This window comes from Zootoca vivipara, chromosome 2 (assembly GCF_963506605.1).
Source record: "Zootoca vivipara chromosome 2, rZooViv1.1, whole genome shotgun sequence".
NCBI lineage: Eukaryota > Metazoa > Chordata > Lepidosauria > Squamata > Lacertidae > Zootoca > Zootoca vivipara.
Genome location: NC_083277.1, coordinates 92088194 through 92112385, shown reverse-complemented (window position 1 = coordinate 92112385; position 24192 = coordinate 92088194). Strand labels below are relative to the sequence as shown.

The 24192-nt window shown below is 42.1% G+C and overlaps 1 protein-coding gene across 1 annotated transcript in view; it reads right to left on the bottom strand.

The window, feature by feature from the left end:
* GRB2 (growth factor receptor bound protein 2) overlaps positions 1–20378 on the bottom strand; it is a 51799-nt gene extending 31421 nt beyond the window's left edge. Inside the window, exons 1-2 of the mRNA XM_035104451.2 lie at positions 20237–20378; positions 14876–15120 (exon numbers count right to left, since the gene is read on the bottom strand). Of these exons, the coding sequence (XP_034960342.1) occupies positions 14876–15088 (213 nt within the window). The 5' untranslated portion in view covers positions 15089–15120; positions 20237–20378. The remainder of the gene's footprint in view (positions 1–14875; positions 15121–20236) is intronic.
* Positions 20379–24192: the final 3814 nt, after the last annotated feature.

The following is a 24192-nucleotide window of genomic DNA, read 5'->3' as shown; positions in this document are numbered from 1 at the left end:
TCTTTCACTGTAACAAGCAATGGAATAAAAAGTAGACAAATAGCCTATCAGGAAGTTCATATTCATATGCAGCATACCCACACACTGAGCTTACATTAAAAGCACATAGCTATTTACTGAACCAATCAACATCACCACTGACTTTGTGAGGCTAAGTAAAATCACCTCCAAGAGATACTGTTTCCATGACACAAGCTAGAAAAGTAAATAACACAAGGAAGCATAATGTAAGAGGGTGCGGTAAAGATCTAAAATTAAAAAGCCGCACTCTCTCAGTGTTAGGGGAACAATGAAATTAATTGCAGGCAAGAGCTAATACATAAGGTATTAGTTGTCATATATGCATATATGTTGTATATGCTGTCATGTCCCATAAAACTTTTGGAGAACCTACTGTTTTGCTAAACCTTCAAATTCCAAAAATATAGGAGAATGCTCTCGAATGAACGATATAGTAACACAGGCAATAAATACTCAATAGAAATGACAACACACAGACTATTCAATCATACATAGCATCAAGAAAATTCTTGCAGAATATAGTCTTAGACACGTCCCTGATATTTCGATGAATTAGGTACCAACCCTCTGGAACCTGTCAGAGGGGTGTGACTGATTGCTGTGGGCACTGATGGTGGTCAAATGCTTAAACTTCAGTTCTGGAAGGAGAGATCATCTCCCCAATTGTGCATTGGGACATGATGCAACTCGCCACCTACAAGAAAGTGCCTTTTTGATAAGTATAAAAAGGATGGAAAAGTCAATGCTATATGGGCCCCCTATGCAGACTTGTTTGTGTAAATAATGAATACCTAACTATTTTGGGCAACCCATTGGATCTTGTACCCTACACGCTGCCCCCTCCACCCCGTTCAGTCTCCTCCATACACACAAGTACAAAATGATCCTTTATTGCCATTCTTTATTATCTTTTTATTATTTCTGTATAAAACATCAAATAGCCAATTTTTGAAAGTTCTTGGAGACTACGTCAATGCAACATCTATGCAGCAGTAGGATATTTCACTCTCCTTGGTGGAACATTCTAATCAGGAGACCACCAAATTCCTTCACTCATATTTTCATGCAAAGGTCAAGGTAGGTTCACAGTAGCAGCTCAACAAAGTAAATATTCTAGGAAAGTAGTGGCAAATCTATTGTCTACGGACTGTAGCTCACATCAATGGCTGAACAGATGCATTTTCTCAATCCCAAGACTCTAAATCAGGCATCCCCAAGCTGCGGCCCTCCAGATGTTTTGGCCTACAACTCCCATGATCCCTAGCTAACAGTACCAGTGGTCAGGGATGATGGGAATTGTAGTCCAAAACATTTGGAGGGCCGAAGTTTGGGGATGCCTGCTCTAAATGCTCCTTAATACACATACTCTCCCCACCTGCTGGTGTATAAATCTCCTGGTCCCCACTACTCTAGAATCATAGAGTTGGAAGGAACCATGAGGGTCATCCAGACCAACCCCCTGTAATGCAGGAATCTTTTGCCCAATGTGGGACTCAAACCCACAACCCTGAGATTAAGAGTCTCATGCTCTACTGACTGAGCTATCCCTCGGTCCTGATCAGGAAATCAGGAAAAAAATATGCACAGAACGGCATTAACTTAAGCGTGTGTAACATGGAAAAGTAATTAATGAATAATTGCTTCTGCCAATTTAAGCAACAACTGGATGCTTGCTTTTGAACATCCCACTACCACGAAGCCAACATTCTGTCTAACCTAGTGTAAAGGATCAGATATATCTAAAAAGCTCTCCCAAGGTTTTAAGAGCAAGCATTTGTTTCATATCACTGTAGCTTTGTAATGAAGTGATATCACCTTTATCTGAAAGTGTTAAAAAAGGCATTCATATTTGGCATTATGACAAGACACCAGTTGGGCCCAGCTGGTTTATCACAACACTGCTAATATATAACCATAAAGCCTCATTAGAAGTACAGCTATTCAATTAACAGAGCGTCAAACAGCTGCCTGGAAGCCAGTTACTCTAGTACAGCTTCATTTCAAGCGCTTAATCACAAATTATTTTCTGTAACAGTTAGCTTTATACAAAAAAACAAAACCTTTAGGTAAGCAAGGCATTTAACACCAGCTTCCCATATTTAAAATATGCTAATGTCAGATCACTAGTCTATCTAGTCTACTAGTATTCCACCTCCAGCAGTAAATTTATAAAGATTTTTCAGGTTTTGAGAATGATCTATAACTCAGGTAAGTCCTAATGTGTGGAGACTGGGAGGGGGAATGGGTGGCAGAAGCCTGAGGCTTTCTGATCCATTTTGTACACAAATGTGCTGATTTTTCAATGGCATATGCATTTTAACAGGACAAGATCTTGCTGGAAAAACAGCCTTTTAAAAGTAGTACAGAGAAAACAAAGCCTGTTTAGTACTGCACTATAGAACCAAACAGGATACATTTTCCTGCACATATTGAGTCTGACGTGTAAGAGAAAAGACAGAATTATCTTACAATCTTTACCTTCTCATGGGAAAATGTAAAACATGAAGAAAAATCTTAATTTATACCATTGGGAGAATACATAATGGATTCAGTGGCTTTTTGCTATATCGTCATAAGCCTTAACCTATCTACACTGTGGTATTTTTTTTTTAAGATGAATGTTTAAGAATATCTTTTAAAACCCAAGTCTACACATACATTCTTGGAGACTGCATGAAGTCTATTTGTGCTTTAATGAAGACAACAAAAGACTGGTTAGTATTCAGTGTTTCAAATACATGGATCAAAGTTTTGTGACTTAGCACTATGAGCCATGAGGCACCAGAGGCTAGAGAGGAACACGTAGAAGTACACAGAAGACATAGTATAGAAATTCTGTTTGTGCCTGGAGCAGAACAGGAGGGCTTGTGTGTATGCATTTGGACTTGATTCCATCTTAAGTAGTGCTGGATAATGAAGTACTGGATGTAGTGTAGCTATTTTTAATGGTCATGCTACAAGATGAAAAATAGCATATAAAAAAATCATAGATTACATGGCTCATCCATATACGGACTTCCTTCCTTGGTGATTCCAGAGGTTGCCGGGGGGGGGGGAGGGGAGCAGGAAGAAGGTAAAGAAATAACTAAGGGAATGACCACTTTTGCTTGCAGCATCAGACATGATATGCCATCTGTAGTTTTCCTACACACTGTTACACTTAAAGTTGGTCATGTTCAAAGCAGTACAATTGTCAGCACAATGAACTGGTACAGTTAGTTCAGATGTCACTATTCCTGTTCCAACTCAATAAAGGTGAGTGATAATAGCAACCTACCTTTGGGTCAATGGCCAGGGATGAGGGGAGCTGTAAGCTCAGCAACATCTGGAGGGCCAAACATCTGTGCTAAAATACCTACTCCTGCCTTAAAGGCATAATCTGGCTTGTTTGATAAGTGTGCATGCACACGAAAGCTCATACCAATGACAAACTTAGTTGGTCTCTAAGGTGCCACTGGAAGGAATTTTTTTACTTTGATAGACCGCAGTTAGTTTTCTGCATGCACATAGGTCAAATCTAACCCAGAGCTATGGTTATCACTAAAGAGAACAGGTTTCCTATGAAGACAGTTAAACTTGATTCATTCCTGATATGCTTTGAAACTAAAACTAATTTGAGAGTCTAATCAAGCTGTTCAGATATAGTTATGTATTTTGAGCACAATGAACTGAGTAATTCCTCTGTCAGAGGGAAAGTTAACTGGAAATTCTTACAGAACACCCTTTAAAAAAAAGAAACCAGTGAACTTCAGACATGTTGCTTTTGAAAACTGAACATAACAACATCAAATTAAATTGGCATTGTTGGATTTAGGTTTGGGTGGTGCTGTGGGTTAAACCACTGAGCCTAGGGCTTGCTGATCAGAGGGTCGGCAGTTTGAATCCCCTTGATGGGGTGAACTCCCGTTGCTCAGTCCCAGCTCCTGCCATCCTGGCAGTTCAAAAGCACGTCAAAGTGCAAGTAGATAAATAGGTACTGCTCCGAGCGGGAAGGTAAACAGCGTTTCCGTGCGCTGCTCTGGTTCGCCAGAAACGGCTTAGTCATGCTGGCCACATGACCTGGAAGCTGTACGTCGGCTTCCTCGGCCAATAATGCGAGATAAGTGCCACAACCCTAGAGTCGGTCACGACTGGACCTAATGGTCAGGGGTCCCTTTACCTTTATCAAGAAAAATGAGATCCGATTGTTTCAGATCTCAATAAGACACCCAAATCATTCACTATAATTACTGAGATATGTTGACTCCTATATAACTCGAGTAACCTTCCCTGCCCCCAAGAAAAATACTTGATGAGCAAGTTTCCATACATACATCATACTCAAACTAGTAACATTCTAGTGCAAATGATGAAGGTATCAAGCTGGACTCCCACTGAAAGTGAATTCATCATTTTAATCAAGAAGTGTGGGATACTAACAGTACAACTGAAAGAAATAGTTTTCTAAAATTGCTTTAGTTGTTGCCATAGTATAAATACAGTTTGTCCATCAAGATACTGTACATTTTTAGGGCCGATGGAAGCACTGATGCAATGACAGCATTTTAAATATACTGTCAATTGTTTGGAAACACCTGCTTTATTTTATAGTACTTCAGAGCATATCAAAGTTGTTCAGTCACTGCTAGTCAAGTGTTAGGGTCAAGCGCCCTGAAGATGAGCTCCAGTATTTTACAGACATTTTATGAGTCAGCTTACTTTATTATATACACGCAAATGAATCAACTCAGCTGCAGGCCAGAAATGTAGTTTCAGTTCTCAGGCCCCTGTGCAATTTCATGAAGCTTCGCTCATGAAGCATATTGCTCCTGTTTAAATAATTTATTCAATCACACAAAAATGTTCTCTGAGCTAAACTGCTCATGTTTCTAGGTATGTGGAGAAACTGCAAATGACTGACTTTATCCTTATGTTTACAGCTGCCACTGTTCACTCTCTTTTCAGATAATGGTAGCTGCAGAGCAGCCAAGGAAATGAGAGAGCAAAGACCCCTACAGAACGGAGATGTAGATTAAAGTATGTGCACCAAGTTACTTTGATCTCTGAAGCAACACAGCAAGCATGCAAAGCACTCAGTCTCTGGAAGTTCCCATTCTAAAAAAGGAATGTAATAAAGAAAAAGAAAAACTAAAGTGAGACGATACAACTATTAGGTTCCCAGAAGGGGGAACTTCTACTCTTTTATAACATTAAATTCAGAGGAATACAAAGTCATGGTGTCTTTCTTGGTGAACTTCAGCAGTAACTTGCATTTACCAATACAAAGTTATGGCTTGCAAGACCACCACAGGAGCTCCAACATACAAATCCTTTGCCTACACATCATCAAAACACCACACACAATAATTTTCCACTTAGATAAAATAGTCTCTGTATCAAGAAGGGATACAGAACTTCTGGGATGGGGGCCAAATGTGGCCCTCCAGGCCTCTTTACCTGGCCCCAGCTCTCCACAGGCCACATATCTTTTTGAGCCACACCCCACACCAATCCTGCTTTGCACCCTCCTGAAGCCTGGCTGAATATGTCCTTGGAATTCTGACAATGTTTCTTGCTTGCCTAGATGGAGGATTAAGAGTAATGTGCAAATGAAAAGCTTAATGCACACAAGGTAAAATTCACATTAACTGTTCTGCCCACTTTTGCCTCTGGCCCTGCTCAGAATGGCATGGGACTGCCAGAAAGTGGCCCAGAAGGGGATGCAGTCTTCAAGCTGAAAAAGCTTCCCCACACCAGGTATGAATGTTTTCCAGGCTCATCCCAGATGAGTGCAGCCTTATGCTGCTTTTACTTTGGCCTGCCTGATCCTGTCTGCCAGGAGTCTGGCAAATACATTCTGGAAAGGGTGGTTGAATGTAGAGAAGGAATGAGAGGAGACTGGGAAGCTGGAGAAGGATTATCATGAGAAGGGCCCCAGTGGTCTGGGGGAGCAGTAGCTAGGCACCCACAGGCTCTTTCATCCTGCTGAGGAGCCCAGTGGGTTGGGAGATGGAGATACAGAGCATCTGAGAGCACATCTAATTTACCTGTTACTCAGATTACCTTATTGTTTAAATACTCCCCAACCACTTGGCATTCAAACTCCCATTTATCACAATCTATCATTCAAATGATGCCTAAACAAAGGGATATGTAACTGGCAGATCAGGAAACTTAATCAGACACCTGTTTGTAGTCCCCAATCTGAAGGACTCAGCTACTTTCCCACACAGAGGAGGAGACAGAACTCTTCAAGCTTCCCCAACCCCAAGTGTGAGCAGCAATGAAGCTCTGGTTGAATCCACCCTGCTTTCTTCCCTAGATGAAGGGAATTTACAAAGGGGAGCCTACAAACATGGGATTCTGCTATCAAGTCTAAAGTAGGACTGCAGGGAGCACTTTGCCACTTATCGGTAAAACATTCTTCTGTATGTATAACCTAGTCTTCTGACACAAAGAGTGGAGGTGCCTAATAAGTTTGGAGGGGAGGGTGAGAAATACAGGTTAAAGTGCCCTTTGTGTCTTCTCTATTTCTACTGGTGCCTGTCAGTGGACAGAGTTAATTTGTGGCACTTCAAGCCAAAGAATTTCATATCAATTGCCATATGAACTATGCATACACATTGCTGTGCAGCCTGAATGGTTAAAGCTAACCTTTGATCATAGCCAAGAATGCACCTCACATTACTCCTACCTAACATTCCTGTCTTTAAGGTATAGAGTAGATTAGGTGCTAGTTTGTCCAGCTGAAGCCAAATACAATCTGTTTTGTTCTCAGTTATAGACCTTAAGGACTAATACCTTGAATCTCAAAAACACCAAATCCAAGTCTTGCTCTCCACTTAGGAAGTCTTTTTCAGATTTTTTTGCCTCATTCAAATATTCTCTTCAGGGGTTTAGCTGAATTGTACTGAACATTATTTATCTTTGCTTTTTTGGGGGGTATTCATTAAATTGTAAGAAGGTATCTTTTACTGATGCAAGAGTCCTATTCCAAGGAAGATACTTAAAATGCTTTCTGTAACTGTCATGAAGACATTTAAGGAAAAACCAATACACAAGTGTGCGTGTGGCTAAAAAAAACAAACAAATCCAACTCAAATTTCATTCTTGCATCTATAGTACATTTTTAAGATTAAGACCATAGTAAAATATTTTGCTATTCTGGTATTGAAGACTGATAAATCCTAAAAATACTGGGCAGGATTCACCCAGTGGAAGGATGTAAGTCTGCAACATGGAAAACACATTACTTTTGCCTTAAAGAATGTAATCTGTTAGAATGGGTGTAATTGGCTGCTAATCTAAACATGAATCTGCAGCAACTAATGGAGGTCATATTGTGGAAAAGGTGGGAGAAGTACTGCCCTTTGCTCACCACATCCATCTCACATCACACAAATATGAAATCCTAAAAGAAGCTTCAGAAATGCTTTCAAGCAGGAACTGAAAGTGCAGCATCAGCACCAGCTCTTTGGAAACAAGACAGTTCTATTTGACGTCTAATCTAAAGGGAAGGAGAACAAACTTAGTGGAAAAACTGTCACGTGAACACCATTTGACTGTAAAGTTTAAAAGATTAGCTGACATAAGTACAGAAGAGTAAGAAGCCATGAGGACTCAATTAAATCAACCAAGGGGCGAATATGGCACAATTGCATCTAGTTTCTTTTCAGCCCACAAGGAATTGACATATATTCATTAAAATACAGTGCAAAGGAATGGAATCTCTATCAGTTAATTGAACAGTGTCACTTGCAAGAAGTCCTAAATACAGTACCTTTTGACAATCATTGTCCAGCTTTCATCAGCTGTCACAGTAGATGATCATAAACCTTCAACTCCTCCACATCAGCAATCTTCTAATTACTCTGCATAATTTTATCACTATTGTTATTTTGTAGGGTAGTGAAAATGTGGTGTGTTATTTAGATGCTTGTTCATATTACAAGTGTTCTCTCATATATTACTGCATGATGGCACGCGGTATTTAAAAGAGTGGAGATAAGGGATAGATTTGTGCCCTTAAGGGATAGATTTGTGCCCTTATCAGTCAGTGGAATCAGCATGTCCATTCTCTCTTCCTACACCATATGCCACACCAAAAGTATCAGCACACTTTCCACTTGGAAAGCTGCCAGCTGGCACAGAGACCAAAAGGACAAAAATCTGACAGAAATATATTACAGTTTCTCAGGAACAGCATCTTGTAACCTTATAGAGAACACAGATATAGAGCAAGCCCAATTACAGCAGACAGGAACCCCAGGGTAAGCAAAGAACCCTAAATCTATAATGAAAAATATCCCTCATTCAAATTATAAAATAGCCGTAACAGCATTGATAAAGGTGCGATCCACAGGCACTTGAATTTTGGCTCCTATAAGAGGAAGTACAACAAATATTCTTCATGAAATATAACAACTTCCAAGATCTACACAGGAAATGAGCTGGAAGCTATGATTTACCTGTATCTAGTGCAGGGTGGGGAATCTCTTTGTTTCTGCAGGCCAAATAAATTAATTAATTTTGTATACGGCCATTCATCAAAAGATCTCAGGGTGGTTCACAACATAAAAATGCAAGACATAAACACAAAATTCATAACAAGAACAAAAAAGCCTCCACAAACCACTAGCCCCCTCCCCCCTACACAAATCTGACAGGTGGGTGGGACCACTTTCAAGTCTCCCTGTGCTACTCCTTTAAACTCCCAATTTCTGAGGGTTAAAAGAATAGCTCGGAGAGGCTTGAGAAGAGCAGCACTGGGAGGGAATAGTTTCCATTGAATGGAAACCACTTCTCTCTCTTTGAGCGAAGTGTGTTCCCACTGCCCATTAGCTGAGACAACTCCTTGCGACAGCAAAGGAAGCCCACTTTAAGCTCCTGGATGTCCCTTTGAAGTGCTGCCCTAAGTTGCCCCACACCTAATGTCATGTATGACATCTGGTGTTCGGCAGGTGGGCATGGCTTCCTCAAAATGGTGTTGCAGGCCAAGTTTGACCCACAGGTCAGAGGTTCCCCACCCCTGGTCTAGACTCTAGTGGATGGTTACTGGTGTATCAGAGCACACCTGCTGCATAGATATGCTCCTATTTTTCCAGGACTAGGCCAGGAGGCATTAGTAGCAGCAACAGTGAAGGGCAAATTCAATCGGTACCTCTAGTAGGAGTCTGTGTCCCATCTTAGGATATCATGGTGTCATCTCAGATAGTAGTAGTGAATGTACTTTGCTTTAGGTGCCTTAAAGATGACTCAGAAGTTTCAAATTCTCTATAAAACTTTGACTCACTTCGTTATATTGCAGGGAGATGGGAGCATATTCAACCAATATTGTGGGAAGTGTGCTGATTACTAACCTGCTGGGCTCAATGCAAGGTGCTGGTTTAGAATTTGAGATTTTTTTGTGCCCCACAATCCACATCCCTTTCTCACCTCTTACATATCTCATCATCAGTTAATATATTGCTTTCTAGACTGTCTTTGTGAGAGGTCAGAAAAACCTCTGCATAACACAGAGCTTTGTCAGCGGCTGCTGCAGTGTTATGGGAAGACTGGCAGAGCCAAAAACACTGCTGGTGGCTTTGAGAAGAGATTTCCCTTCAGGAAAGCATTTGGAAACTGATGTGTGGAGAATCTGTATTTTAACTGCTGCAGATTGGATTATTTTTTATAAGAGTGATTTTTTGAGGTTTAGTTATTGTGAACTACTCTGAATGTAGGAGAGGCAGGAAATAAATGTTTTAAGTTATGAACAAGGACATGTACAGTACAGCTTAATGGAGTTTGGAGAAAACACAGAGCATGCTGCCTAAACAAGCGATAAATAAGTATCACTGCCATCTGTTTTAAAGCAAAGAAGAAAACTGATTTCCTTGCCAGACAACATGGGACAGTACCACAGACCTTCCCAACGAAACTGTACAAATCCTGCCTACTTTCTACTATAAAACACACACACACACACACACACACACACACACACACACACACACAGTTACAAGCCAGTACTGAACTGGTTTACACAGTTTTGAGTCAAAGGTTAAATATCTTCATTCACTTTTGGAACACTGCCATAAGGTTACTAATGCACAAGCAGCTAATGGATGTAGTTCAAATGCTATTCAATCAAGTTCAGAATATAAGAGTATGTTGCAGTAATGGGACTATGACATCATAAGACAAGTTATCTCCTGAAAATCAGACTGGACTCACACAACACAGCACAGCAATACCATAGACCTTCCTTCTCCTCAAAGAACATGAAAGAGCAATTCTCTTTTAGAAAAATACAGACCCACCATTTCTGAATGTAGCAATTTAAGAATGCCATTGTTCTCTTTGATCAGACACCAATTATAAATTCACTGGTAATTATGATTATTTATCTAAGACAGTCAAATACACAGAAGTAGCATGTATTCACTAATGTTTTTCCTGTGTGGCCAAATGAAGAAATGTTGTTTTTAAAAAGTAATATATTGCAAACCTAGAATTTGTATTTCAAAATACTGTAAATTGCTTCATCAATTTCATCAAAAAAATGAGTATAACTCTTAAAATAAAATTATTTATTTATTTATACTATTCTCTATTCAGGGTTCAAAATTAGCAGGGCACCAGGCCCATTTTGCGCCTAAAGATTCTCCATTTGTAAGCACCTCAAAAAGTCTAGGTGCCATTTTTTGCGCCTGACTGACACTCAAGGATTACAGAAATGTATGTGCTTTGAAGCCTTAAAGTATATGTTAAAGACAGACAATATATTAAGGATAAAGAATAGTGTCTTCGAAACTGAAGTGTGGTACCAATATTTTTTATCATAAACACCAAATTAAACATGCTTTTCTGCTTAAAATTTCTGCTTAAAATATGATATTAACAATGTGTCACTTATGTGAAAAGCATATTAGTTCATGCTTATTAAAATAATAAATAAAAAGTGTTGGCAACCCCCCCAATGGCAACTAGACATTCTGTTTTGAAACCCACAACCCAGGTCCCAGAAGCTATTTGTCCCCTAGTTTATTCCAGTTTCTAATACTGTCTCTATTCCTCTTTGCAATTTCCATCTTCAGACTTAACAAGTTACAAGGCATAAAGAGCAAAATTTGCAAAGGAGGAATATGTTAACGACCAGGTGTAGTATAACTCACACCACATACCCTCACAATCTAAAATCTCCTTCCTCCAGATGTACTCTCTAAGGAATTGTAAAACATCTTACTGTTCTCAGCAGACTGCAAGGGCATGCTTAAGAACAAGAGAATTGATTTTGGGGCGGTGGGAGTGTAATTATGATCACCACACAGATGACTACTTGTCAGGATCCAGAACTCTTGACTGAATTTTCAACCAACCTGAAACAGGAAGGTCTTTGCTGAGGTATTATTTCAGTTTTCACATGAATCAATAAGGCTAAATTGTTCTACTTCAACAGCCATTTCTTGCAAGAGGCAGTGAATGTAGGATGCAAACTCTTTGGCTGCACTACACAGGCTGATGTCCATTTTTTTAGCACAGCTACATAGCTTAGCAAATGTGCTGTAAAGCATTAGTAGCTTTCACTTAAATATAGCATCAAAATGATTTTCACTATGCAAGAGTAAATACTGAAAACTTTCTCTTAGTGCTGCTAATAGCCTCAGTTTTATTAGACTTTCTGGGCCTGGTGTGTAAAAACAGCAAATAAGTAATGCTTAAAATATTTCTCTCTCATGTGCCAGTGGGGTTTAGCTTAAAATGAGAGATTGCAGTCCTTGCTTGGTCATAAGGCCCTGGCTTTTAACCAAGTTGTTATATCTGAGCTGAACCTACTTAAGTTATTGTGAGGCCAAGCCATGGCTGAGTCAGGATTTTAACTCAAGTCATCTTAATCCAAGTCTACCACTACTCACTACACCAGCTCTTTGACCCACATAATGCTTATTTTCACATTCCATGCAGCAGAGGCCAAATTCATATTCACAGCAGAATGAAATAGATGCAGTCAAGCAATGAAATTGTGAGACTTCAATGCATTGTCTTCAGCTAAGCAACTTTACCATGGTACCCAATACAGAAGCAGAAATCACATTAACGTGAAACCTGAAAAAAATCCTACTCTTCAACACAATGCCTGTTTTTCTCCCATTTTGTTCTATTTCCTCCAAAAATATAATAATGTATATTAGTCATCATAGCCCACATTTCAAAGGAATATGGTGAATCAGTTACTAACATTTAGAATTTTTAAACCTTTTAACTTAAAAATTAGTTTAATTTAAATAGAAAGTTTTTGTATTTCATTGGTAAGGAAGGCAAGAAAATTATAAACATAATTCATGGCTGAAATATTCAAAATACCAGTATCTATTATTCACCCTGCCAAGAAGACAAAAAGCCTCTGAACAAGAAGTAAGTGAAGGCAAGTGACAGGCCAGCTTGACTTATTTCGTCTGCTTCCAACCTCATGTCTTGTCCTTCAAACACAACATCAAATGATTGTATTCCTAATATTTAGCCAATGTTAATTTATTTGGTAGAGCAATATAATCAAAGCTGGGACAGTGGGATTTTTACATTGTCCCCCAATGCATTCCTCAGTCACCCTTGCATTTAAATATATTCTTACTGTGCATTCATTTTTACTTATCAGCAGCTCCTGTGGAGGCCTGATAGACTGAAAGGCCAGGTGTAAATATTTCTAAATTATTTAAATAAAGACTACCTTAGTCAGGTTCCTAGAAAAGTATGTGCTGCTATTCTGTTATCTATAAGCCTTTACAGAAGGATTAGAGCAGGTATCCCCAAACTGCGGCCCTCCAGATGTTTTGGCCTCCAACTCCCATAATCACTAGCTAACAGGACCAGTGATCGGGGAAGATGGGAATTGTAGTCCAAAACATCTGGAGGGCCGAAGTTTGGGGATGCCTGGATTAGTCTTCATGTGTTATTACATTTGCCTGTTGTATTTCAGAATCGAGTGTGTGTGTGTGTGCCAGTAATCCCCCACCCCAGCTTGGTGTTGTCATTGCTACATGCCAGGTGTATCTAGAATAAAACACCTATCCACAATTTGATTGTAGGTGCAGGGGCAGACTTGATATGTACAACTGAGACCCGGACGGATGGGCTGGGTGGCCCTATGTTAAACCAGCTGTGTCATAAAATTCCATCTCGCTCACCAGGAAACCAATCCACATCATGTTTGGGTTGAAGAAAATGTTTCTGGTGCAGGACCAGGGAGGGAGGGAGAGAGAATGGGTGTGTTGCTATTGTACTACCCATTGTACCATGCTCTACAACCTCCCTGACCAAGGTAATTTCAGATGTGGTGCTGGAGGACTCCTTCATGGTGGTGTTGGGGAGCTTCAATGTTTATGCTGAGGCTGAATGGGCTAGCTCAGGACTTCATTACCTCCATGACAAACATGGGGCTGTCTCAGTACATCAATGGTCCAACACATGACTGGGAACACACTTCACCAGGTCTTTGCCCGAGAGCAGACTGGTAATACTAGATTGATAGAAGGGCTTGGTGTGAATCTGTTGTCATGGACAGGCCAATCCCTGGTGAGGTTTGGGCTGAATGTAGCTACTCTATCCTGAAAAGTGCAAGAGACCCAGTGAGTTGGTCCACACTTGGAGACTGATGGAATCTGATTTACAAATGCTTTGGGGGATTTTCAAGCTGGCATGGCTAATGCTCCTGTCAAGGCTACAAGATGTGTAGAGTAACTGACACAATCACTCCTGCCTGCCTTCACTGTACACCCATTGATGGCCTCCTTCCCCACAGACCCCCTTGGGTGTTAAAATCAACAGAGGAGGCTCCATTGGTTGTTCCACAGTGCTCAGAAACTCAGGGGGAAACTTCATTGATGAAGTTGTGGAACATTTCCACAGAGGTGTGCCTGCATCTTCATTATACAGCTTTCAGCAAATGCTAGGGTAGAGTCTTCAGCTTTTGACACTTGAAATGTGCATTTTTGGACCCATTTTATTTATGTGATTGTCCATCCTGGGACCTTAGGGTGAAGGGCAGTAACTAATAATAACAACTGTGGACTACATGCCATACAAAGGTCAAACACACCATAATCTAAATCCACCTAGTTTTTCAACTGAAATGTCCCAGACAAAGCCAATATAATCCAATGTAATCCAATGCCAAGGTAACAAAATCATTACTTTTAAATAAAATGAACATAAGAACTGATTCTGAGAACCATTACTACTGATTTTCAAGAAGTCTTCTGAGACCCTGTAATTCCAAACCAAGAGTTCAGACCAAACGGTGACATACAGAACTCTAAGGATAGCTCAGTTACTCTGTTGTAAGAATCCTGTGGTACCTTAAAACAGATTGCTGTGGTATAAGATCTCATAGATTGCAGCCTGCTTTACCTTCAGCTGGCAGGTGTAGTATGTACATACCTGTGCACCCATCCAAATAAATAAATAATGAAACTAGAGTACCGTGAACTGCATAAGGTAGAATATATCTATGCAGGCTCAAGGTATACAAGGAAGAATCAGAGCAAGCTGTTTAAACAGTACTAACTCATGACAAAACAATCTTTCTAGATATTTGGCACCAGAAAACCTAGAAGAGGGAAACAGAGGTTTAAATATGGCAATGCAATAACCGAGGACTAGACGGTAACATGTACAATCATAAAAACCAAGTTACACTCAATTTACAATGTTAGGACAGCTGTGCCATCAAAAAATGCCTCTCTATGAGCTGAACAGAGCAGACAAATTTAGAAGGGTGTGGGAAGAGATAAAAGAATGTTGCCCATTATGCGATAGAGCTGGGGGGGGGGGCGGAGAGACTCATATCAGGGAAAGCCTCAAGAGGGCAATCTCTGCTCCTTTGTGCATCACTTACCTTAAGGATATCCCCCCGTTTGAAGCTGAGCTCATCGTCTGCGGTGGCTTTGAAATCGTATTTGGCGACGGCTTCCATGCTCGTGGACAGCAATGATGATGAGGGCAGATAGGAACGGAGTTCTCCCTGAAGCTTCTCCGGGGGCTCCCGGTCCAGCCTTCCCTCTCGTCCGTGCTGCCCTTCCTGCTCAACTTCTGGCTCCGTCTTTCGCATAGGCAGGGGGAGTCAGCGAGGGCCAATCCGCCCTAGGAAGGGAGGAAGAGACGGAGCATTGAGAGAAGTAGCCCGGATCAATGACAGGGGCCGCGCCCTGAGCCTCCCTCTCCCTCCTCTCTCAGCTCAACTCCGCTTTGCCGCTTCCTCTTTCTGCAGCCTCGCTCGCTCGGCACCGAGGGCTGCCAGGAAGCACCGAGTGACATTCGCTGCGGCCAATAGCAGAGCCCGGAAAAGGACACACGGCGCAGACTCCCCGCCCCGCACTCCCAGCCGGCGAAGCAAATTAAATAATTTTAAAAGCGCAAGTGGGGGAAGGAGAGAGAGAGAGAGAGAAAAGACCGGCCCCCTCACGCCCCCTAGCCTAGCCTAGCCTAGCCAGCCTTCCTCAGAGCCCTAGAGCGGCTCCTGCTGCTTGCTGCTGAGCGCTCGTCCTTTCCCTTGAAGGCGAGGCGTGCATCACACAAAGCCTGGCTTCTATGCCTTACAGCAGGCAGCACGGAGGACGGCGCTCCTCCTTGGAGGAGGAAGCGCCTATTACCCTAAATAATCCGACACCCCCCACCCCCACGTCAAAGATCAGGAGGGTCCCCCTATCCGATTACTTACGAGGAGAAACGTGTAAGTCACCCAGTAATGTGGGTTTCCCCTGTTCGGCAGAAACTCCCAAGTACTGTACTGGTCAACCACCCACTTTGTTTTGCAGTGAGGGTTAAACACCCCACACCCACACGCGCGACACTTCCTGTGGTATTATTCATAGCTGGTTTCTCCCCGATTTCTTGTGGGATGTGGCGTTCCATGAATACTGTACTTAGGTTTTAAAATTCGGGTGAGGGAGGGAGGGAGGGAGGGAGGGAGATGTAACTTATTTCCGAGTAAACTTAGCGTCGGGCTGAAACTTTTATTAACTAGTAAAATACGAGTCGAAAGGGTTCAGGAAAGTTTCATCTACAATGAGGGGAAGATAATCAGTCCCTATCTTGCTATCAGCTATATCGTGCCCCTGCTGGTTGTTGAAAGGGAAAATAGTTTTTGCTTCTGATTTCACAGCAGAGTCGCAAGTCATTCATCCTTACATACGGTACTACGCTTTGGAGAAACAGAACTGCTGTGTAGGAAACACTCTTTAAACAGGCGCATATTCTATAAAAGTAATGACTGATTAAAGCCAGTGCAGTCCAATTCTTTCCATGTTTGCTCTGAACAAAGGCACACTATGGGTCTTACTTTCAGCTGAATATGAACACCAGAATCTTGATGCCAAGTGTCCTTAAATGAAAAAAAACCCAAGTGGTCACTAAGTGTGCTCCTGCCAAAGCACACCTCGAAGAAGCCACACTTCTTCCAATAATTAAAGCAGTATTGTTCCCCCCCCAATAGTTACACATTCATATTTAGCAATGAATCCAACTGCATTAAAATTTGACTCTTGCCCAACTAAACTAAAACCAAACAAGGCAACCGTAAGAAACAATAATCCCCTGAATCATGACATTCCAATACAATACACATATAGACTCTCAAAATCATGTATTTCTTAAAACACATGTTAAGTGCCATCTCATACATAGTTATATATCAGGCATCCCCAAACTTCGGCCCTCCAGATGTTTTGGACTACAATTCCCATCATCCCTGACCACTGGTCCTGTTAGCTAGGGAGCTGTAGGCCAAAACATCTGGAGGGTCGCAGTTTGGGGGTGCCTGCTATATATGCTGGGTTGGATCCAGACTTAGTAATATTTAGTGTATACCCACTGAAATAAGTTGAACTTGGTAATTGATTTAACTCGATGATTTCAATGGATGATTAAGTCTGGATCTAACCCACATCAAACTATAATCCCAGTCACATTCATTTGTAAGCAAGCCCCATTAATTTTCTTGAAAAAGCATGCTTGGGATTATAACCCAAGCCTCATTTATTTCAATAAATCTTAACTGAATACTGTACATGAATCACCAGCACCGTTTATACACACACCAGATAGGAAAAGGATATGAAAAAGAACAACCTCATTTTGCAAACCTCCAACACTGAATTGGCACTTTTAAAACCTATACAATCCATACAAGCACATTCTTATAGGAAAATCATTTGTAACTTTTCTATATGAGCAGTTGTCTACAAATCCATGCACCAGATTGCAGGGGAAGGTGCCCTCAACCCTCTGGTGAGCAGTAAATCTGACACCAGTCCACACAGATCCTTACTCTGGAGGACTAATTTCTAATGCAGTTTTCAAGCAAAAAACAGCAGAAATATCTTATAATGAACTGAAGAAACTCTCACTGCTTTTTACCTTCTCTGTACCCTGTACAAATGAAAAAAGACCCCCACCACTTTTCCAGTCCCTCAGTGTGCAAGGCAGAGGATACTAGGGATGAGGCCACTGGTAAATACAAATAAATGCCTGGGCAGAAAGCCAAGCCAAAATTTGTGCCCCCCCTTAAATGAAAAAAAAACAAAAACCCTTGAAAGTCACCTGTCCACAAATCTTGTCTGGCCTGCGCAGCCATATATTATATGTAGTGGTCACTGATCTCCCTCTCCAACTTTTTATTGTACGCTTATTCCCTTTTGAATGTCTCCAAAGCTTACTGTGAAATGAAATTCTGACTCCTTTCCTCCACCTCCACTCCACCAGTTAATCTATGCATGACACATACAGTAACTTGGAAGGAGGGAAGGACCTTTCTTGCACAACATGGCAAGACCACTCTCGTGCTTTTGTGGTACGCAGAGAACTTGGGGAAGAAAATGAGTGTTTCCCGGTACTTGAGCCAGGGAGATTGCCAGAAATTTGTGGTCGCCACTGGCCATCAAGCAGCTTCATTCAGGGAAGTTGAACACATTGGTTAATTATGCACATGGCATAATGCTTGAAAAATATCTACACAAGATATGGTATACAATCAGAGCACAAACTGAAAACAAAATTGATGACTGTCCTATAAGCAGTAACACAACAGCTCCCCAAACTACTTAAGTCAAAATGCTTAAATTCAATGGGATTGGCCTGCAAAACAGAAATCCAAATTAAACCTAGCTGTATTATACTCACTATACATAGCAACAAGGAAAGAACAGCAGCATACTGAGAGGAAGAGTTGACTTGCAAGAACTATGTTACAGTAACTAAGAAAACAATGAAGAAAGCAGTCTGCTGGCTGGTCTTGTTTCTATGCTTAAGTGTGCTGGAAGATGCTTTGCCTCTATTGTAGTCAGCACATAAGCATAGTGAACTAGCAGTGAAGGGATGGCCCCGTTACCAGTCTGCTTGATTTATGTGTGCTGAATGAACAGGACAGGCATCCCTTCTGCACCAGCCTGCTGTGTTTCTACACTAGATTGTGCAGGAGGTGAAGTCCCATCCTGTTCATCTATATTAAAACCAAGCTTTTAAGTCAAGCTTTTAAATTATGGAATTTGTTTTCTCTTTTAATTATGTAACTTGTTCTTAATGTTGGCCTTTATTGCTATTTTTAATTAATATTTTAATCGTCGTTTGCAAACTGCTTAGAAGTACTTAGAGTAAGCGGTATATAAATTTTGTTAAATAAAAAAAAATAAGCAAGCTGTACTTCATTTCTGTACTGCAGACACAGGAGGCAAAACTTCTGCCTGTGTGTCCAAAATGCAGTGGTTGGGAAGACAAATTGATCTGCTACCAACCCATTATGTTAGATGCACCTGCCGACTGCCTACTGCAAAAACCCAGCAGGCTGGCAGCATAGGAAAAGGATAAGGAAAACCCACCTTATTTGCTTCCATGTTACAAGTGTTCATCTCCTACACACCCAATATTGCAAAACAGTGGGTTGCTGGAGGGAGGAAGTGGGTTGCTGGAGGGAGGATGAAGTGCTTCATGGCTTCATCAGCAGCTTGTTTGAAAGGGAGGAGGAAAGACCTTCTGGTAGTTTGCTCAGTTGCCTGAATGAAATTCCTAAATGGTTCCAGTGACCAGGCAAGTGGTTAAATATGGGGTTAGTAGAGCACCCTCATATTAATAAGACATGTTCGTCCCACACAGGCTTCAGATGCTAAAAGTGACAGCTGTCTTGATTCATCAAATAGTTGCCAGTTTTGTTTCACAGAAGTAGCTGGGTCTGTATTCATTTTCACAATTTGTATGCATGAAGCACTCTGAACAGTTTAAAAATTACTTACTGCTTATGCTGTTTGTACCATCTACCATATCCTAGAAAATGCTACAGGGAGAACTGGTCTCAAGAGATGGTAAAGTCAATCAGCTCCTTCTAAGGAACCAGCTAGTCATTATTACTATTTGGGGAAGTTCTGTGAAATCTTCAGCAGCAAAAACTATGGTTCATTTCCTCCTTGTGCCAGTAACAGAATATATATATTTAGTCATAGTCTGTGAATAACTATCTGTTCTCTTTCACACTATCAGACATCTGCAAAACATATGTACGGGCAATAATGTAAAATTAGAATTTGCTAGTAATATCTGTGGTTTTATTTGCGTGGCACCATTTTATTTCTTTTTGCCCAAAAGCTGTTTCCCAATATAACACAGCAACCCTAATGCACACCTGTTCGGGAGAACAGGTCGGGCTTCAGGAATCAGAAACCCATTTAAGTCAATGCTTACACTTATCACTCTAGAGATAAGGACAAGCATTTATTGCAACTTCCGTTTTTATACAAGGTGCACGTTACTAACATTCCTCCGCAGCAAAAAAACCAACAACACAAGAAACAACGAATTCAGCAAAATGCCCCCTTTCGAATGCCCTCTCCTCAAAATACAGTCATTGACTGGGGGGGGGGACCTGGGGCCCCTTGGCAAGTGAATCATTACTGAGCTAAAGGGGAACGGATTCATTCGCCCGCCTCCCTCGGCTTGAGTTATTTCCCCAAGAACTCGCCCAGTTCATCCGAACGCCGCGCCGGTCTTAGAAACTTAATGGGCGCGCGCAAAACACCCATTTCCCCCCCATGCAACTGGTAGACTGGCAAGCGCGCGCGCCAGGGCCCCCGGACAAGCAGGGGCGGAACAAGAGGGGAAAGGGGCCGCCCACCCGCTCGCCTTGTCAGCCTCAAGGCAGAGGCTCCAGGGCGGTCCCGGTGTCTTGTTGGGGCTCTTCCCCGTCTCTCCCGCCGCCCTCGCCCCGGCTCACCGCAAGCCCGCCAGGGTTCCGCTCCGAGCGGCCCCCTCTTCTTCCCCCCTCCGAAGCTTCTTCCTCCTCAGTAGGAGTGTCCGGCAGAGCTTCCGCTACTGCCCTCACGAGCCGCTCTCGCGAGGCTACTGCGCACAGCGGGAACGAGAAGTAACCCCGCCGAAAAAAGCGCAAGCGCCAACCTCCGCAACAAGGCGAACCAGAGGCTCAGGAAGACGCTGGGGGGGGCGGAAGGTGGGGAGGAGCTAATGATTCGCCCAGGGCGCATGCGCGCGAAGTGCTCTAGCTGACGTACGTGCTCCTCCAAAGTGTTGGTGCGCTCGGGCTGCTCAGAAACTGAGTGTATTAGCATCACCTCGCAGGTTTAGCGGCCACATAGGGTTGCAGCCTTACAGTTTTGTCTGTTTAACGCCTGTCCTGGGAGCAAACTGGACGAGCGTTATTTATGAATCTGCCTTATAGGAAATATTATTATTATTATTATTAGTCATCTTGGCGACTTGCAGGGGAGAAAAGAATACACGTTTTAAAAATCAAGTCAAACCACCTAATAATAATAATAATAATAATAATAATAAACCTTTATTGTCACTACACCACCTGTGTGCTGTGAAATAAAACGAGTCCCCCCTCCCCCCCACGTACGGTACACTCAGTCTTGTTCGCACTCTGTGTGCCTGTCGGAAGTCAATTGCACCACTATCCCCCCCCCCCAATTCAGCAGCCCAACAGCCCACGGATTAAAACTGTTCTTTCACTTGTTGGTGCGGCTGACTATACTTTTGTATCTCCTGCCCGAAGGTAGGAGATTAAGGAGGTGCTGGCCGGGGTGTGAGTCATCCCTGAGAATTTTCCTCGCTCTCCTGAGGCAGCGCTCTCCTGCGATGTCATCTAGCGAACTCAGGGGACAGCCCATTATATCATGTGCTGCATTCACCACCCTCTGTAGGGACTTCCTGTCCGTGGCTGTGAAACCAGCGTACCACACTGTGATAAAGTATGAAAGGACACTTTCTATTGTTGACCGGTAGAAAGAGATCATCAATTTTTGTTTGACATTGTTCTTACCCAAGAGCCTGAGGAAATGGAGTCTCTGTTGGGCCTTCTTAACCACCTGGGTTGTATTGATTTTCCAAGTGAGGTCTTCACTAAGGTAAACTTGCAGGAATTTAAAGGAAGAGACTCTCTTTTGTCATCTTGGCTTGCAGGGGGGGAAAGAGTGCACATTTTAAAAATTGAGCCAAAGCACCAATGATGATGATGATGATACCCACCAGGCATAATATACTGTATCAACAAAAATAGACATCACGGTATAGGGCAACAAAGATAACCAACTCATCATGTTCCATTAAAAGCCAGGGAGAAGATGGGGGTATCAACTTAGCATTGGAAATAATGTTTAATGTTGGTGCAAGGTGGGCCTTGCAGAGGAGGATATTCCATTTGGCAGCACACAGCAACTGAAAAGGTTATCTCCTTTGTTGCCACCCTCCAAACAATCACGTTAATCCATTTAGCTCAGCATTATCTCTACTAGATACTGACATGCAACAGTTATCCAGGCTTCAGGCTGGAATCTTTCCCAGCCCTTCCTGGAGAGTGAACCTGGGACCTTCTGCAAGTCCAGCAATATGCTCTTCTTTTGAGTTGTAGCCCTTCCCTGTTTTGGTGTCTGTTTCCTTCCCACCTGTCTCTCTCACTGTCCTTGCTTTCAGCAATCTAAAGACAGCCTGAGTATAACACTGATTACAATGTTCTCTTCGAGTGATTCAGAGCTAAATTGGATCTTGTCCACTTGCTAAATCAATTGTTCAATTAGAAAAATATATGTGTGTTCCTTCCAGAGTGAGATTATAGGCAGAACAAGTTCTAAGGCTAGAACAATGAGCGGAACTGGCCAGTGAAAATAGAAGCTTGCCTATTACATGTTCTTCTTTAATTGATAAAAATGTCATCATGATCATTATGGACTATGGAATACCAACACAATCTCAAACTGGCTAAGTCATTTCACTTGATTCAGTCCTATTTCACTTGAATGTTTACTTCCACTTAATGGGTACAACAAATAAGTATTCTGCCATTTCCAAAGCAAGGCAATTCAACTTTACTCAGAATAGCATGATCAACATTACACACACACACAAACACACACACACACACAGGGAGAGAGAGAGAGTGCCAGGCTGCTGAGCAAATACAGCACATTATGGTCAGAAATAAGCAGTCATTTCCCCCTGAAATGGCAATTCAAGAATGGGAAATATTCCATTTACAAGGACCACATTGCCCTGTGTGTCACTGAACTCCTGGAAGATATGAACACAGGTTGGTTATTCCCCACCTAAACTAGGAAGCATAATCGGGTGTTTAATTTATAACTTCTATAATTTACAGAAAGCACTACAATCTCAACAAACTTTAATTGCCCCTTTGAAATAATATGCTGGTCCGTGACATGAGGGCAAAGCTCCCCATTTCTTTCTAAATGGAATCAAATGAGTTCTGCTATTCTCCTTTAGGTGTCACTGAAGTCAGTGAAAATGCCTTATAAAAGCCAAATAAATGGTAAATTAAGGATACAGCTGTTATAAAATCATATGGGGGGGTTTGCAGGACACCATTATTAATGAACAGAGAGGGGTGACAGAATTTGACATCCTGTTCAATGCCATCTTCCCTGTCTCCTCACCCCTCCCGCTAGGACATGACCCTGCCTGAAGGAAGGCTTAAGGATCTGCATATGCACAACAGTTAGCATAAACTCACACATTTCCCCTCTCCACCTCCCCTCTGCCCAGAACAAAACAATGTTTCCAGAAGAAGGAGAGGGGGGGAAAGCCACCCAAATCCAAAGTGACACTTTTCTACTCAAGTTAATAATACAGCCTATTATACCATGAAATCTCTATCCGCTGCCTCTGTATTAGAATTGCTGTTTTATATATTAGAACTGTATGTGTCAGGACTGCTACCTTTTAATTAGAAATCCCTGTATTAGGTATGTTTTCCAGGTATATTTTCTGTATGAACCCTGTATGATCCCAACCCCCCTGAACCTTGCCCTACTGCCACCCCATACCCACCCAAGAACGCACGGACAACAGAGGGATTAGCAGGAACAAAAATAAAGATGCCATCTTCAACGTAGTCCACCCTTCCATGGCCTGGAGGAAAACACCTGCCGGGCGGACTTCCACTCCACGGAAATCACCAGGAACTGCCCCACCTCTGCACCCATCTCGACTGATAGCCCCTCCTGCCAAACAACAGGAAGCACCATCAGGGACGGGAGAAGAGCAATTGACATCTCCCCATCTGAAAGAAAAAGTCATCTCCTCACCCAGCTAATCCGATCGCCACCCATCCTCCTTGTCTTTCCCCTCCCTCCCAGTCCAGGGATTTTCATGCAGGGACAGGGGGGTATAAAAAGGGGCTTCACCATTTCCCGGGGTTCCTTCCTTCTTTCCAGAGGCAGGGACCCTACAGCTGTAGCTTTGCATTCTGCAATAAAGGGATCAGTTTGTTTTTCCTGACAGCATCGTGTGGTCTCTGTCATTTTCCCGGTGGAGCTGAACTTAGTGCAAATTTTGGAGCTTCCGACCCGCGTCTGTCCTTCTTAAAAGGCAACGCATTTTGGGGTACATTTTTCCATAACACAGCCATAAACACTATCTAGGTTGTAAGTTCCATTGAACACAATGGGACTTACTTCCAAGTAAACATAACTGGGTTGAAGCAAAATAAAAAATATTCCTTCAGTAGCACCTTAAAGACCAACTAAGTTTTTATTTTGGTATGAGCTTTCGTGTGCATGCACACTTCTTCAGAAGAAGGGTGTATTCTGAAGAAGTGTGCATGCACACGAAAGCTCATACCAAAATAAAAACTTAGTTGGTCTTTAAGGTGCTACTGAAGGAATTTTTTTTATTTTGCTTCGACTCAGACCAACA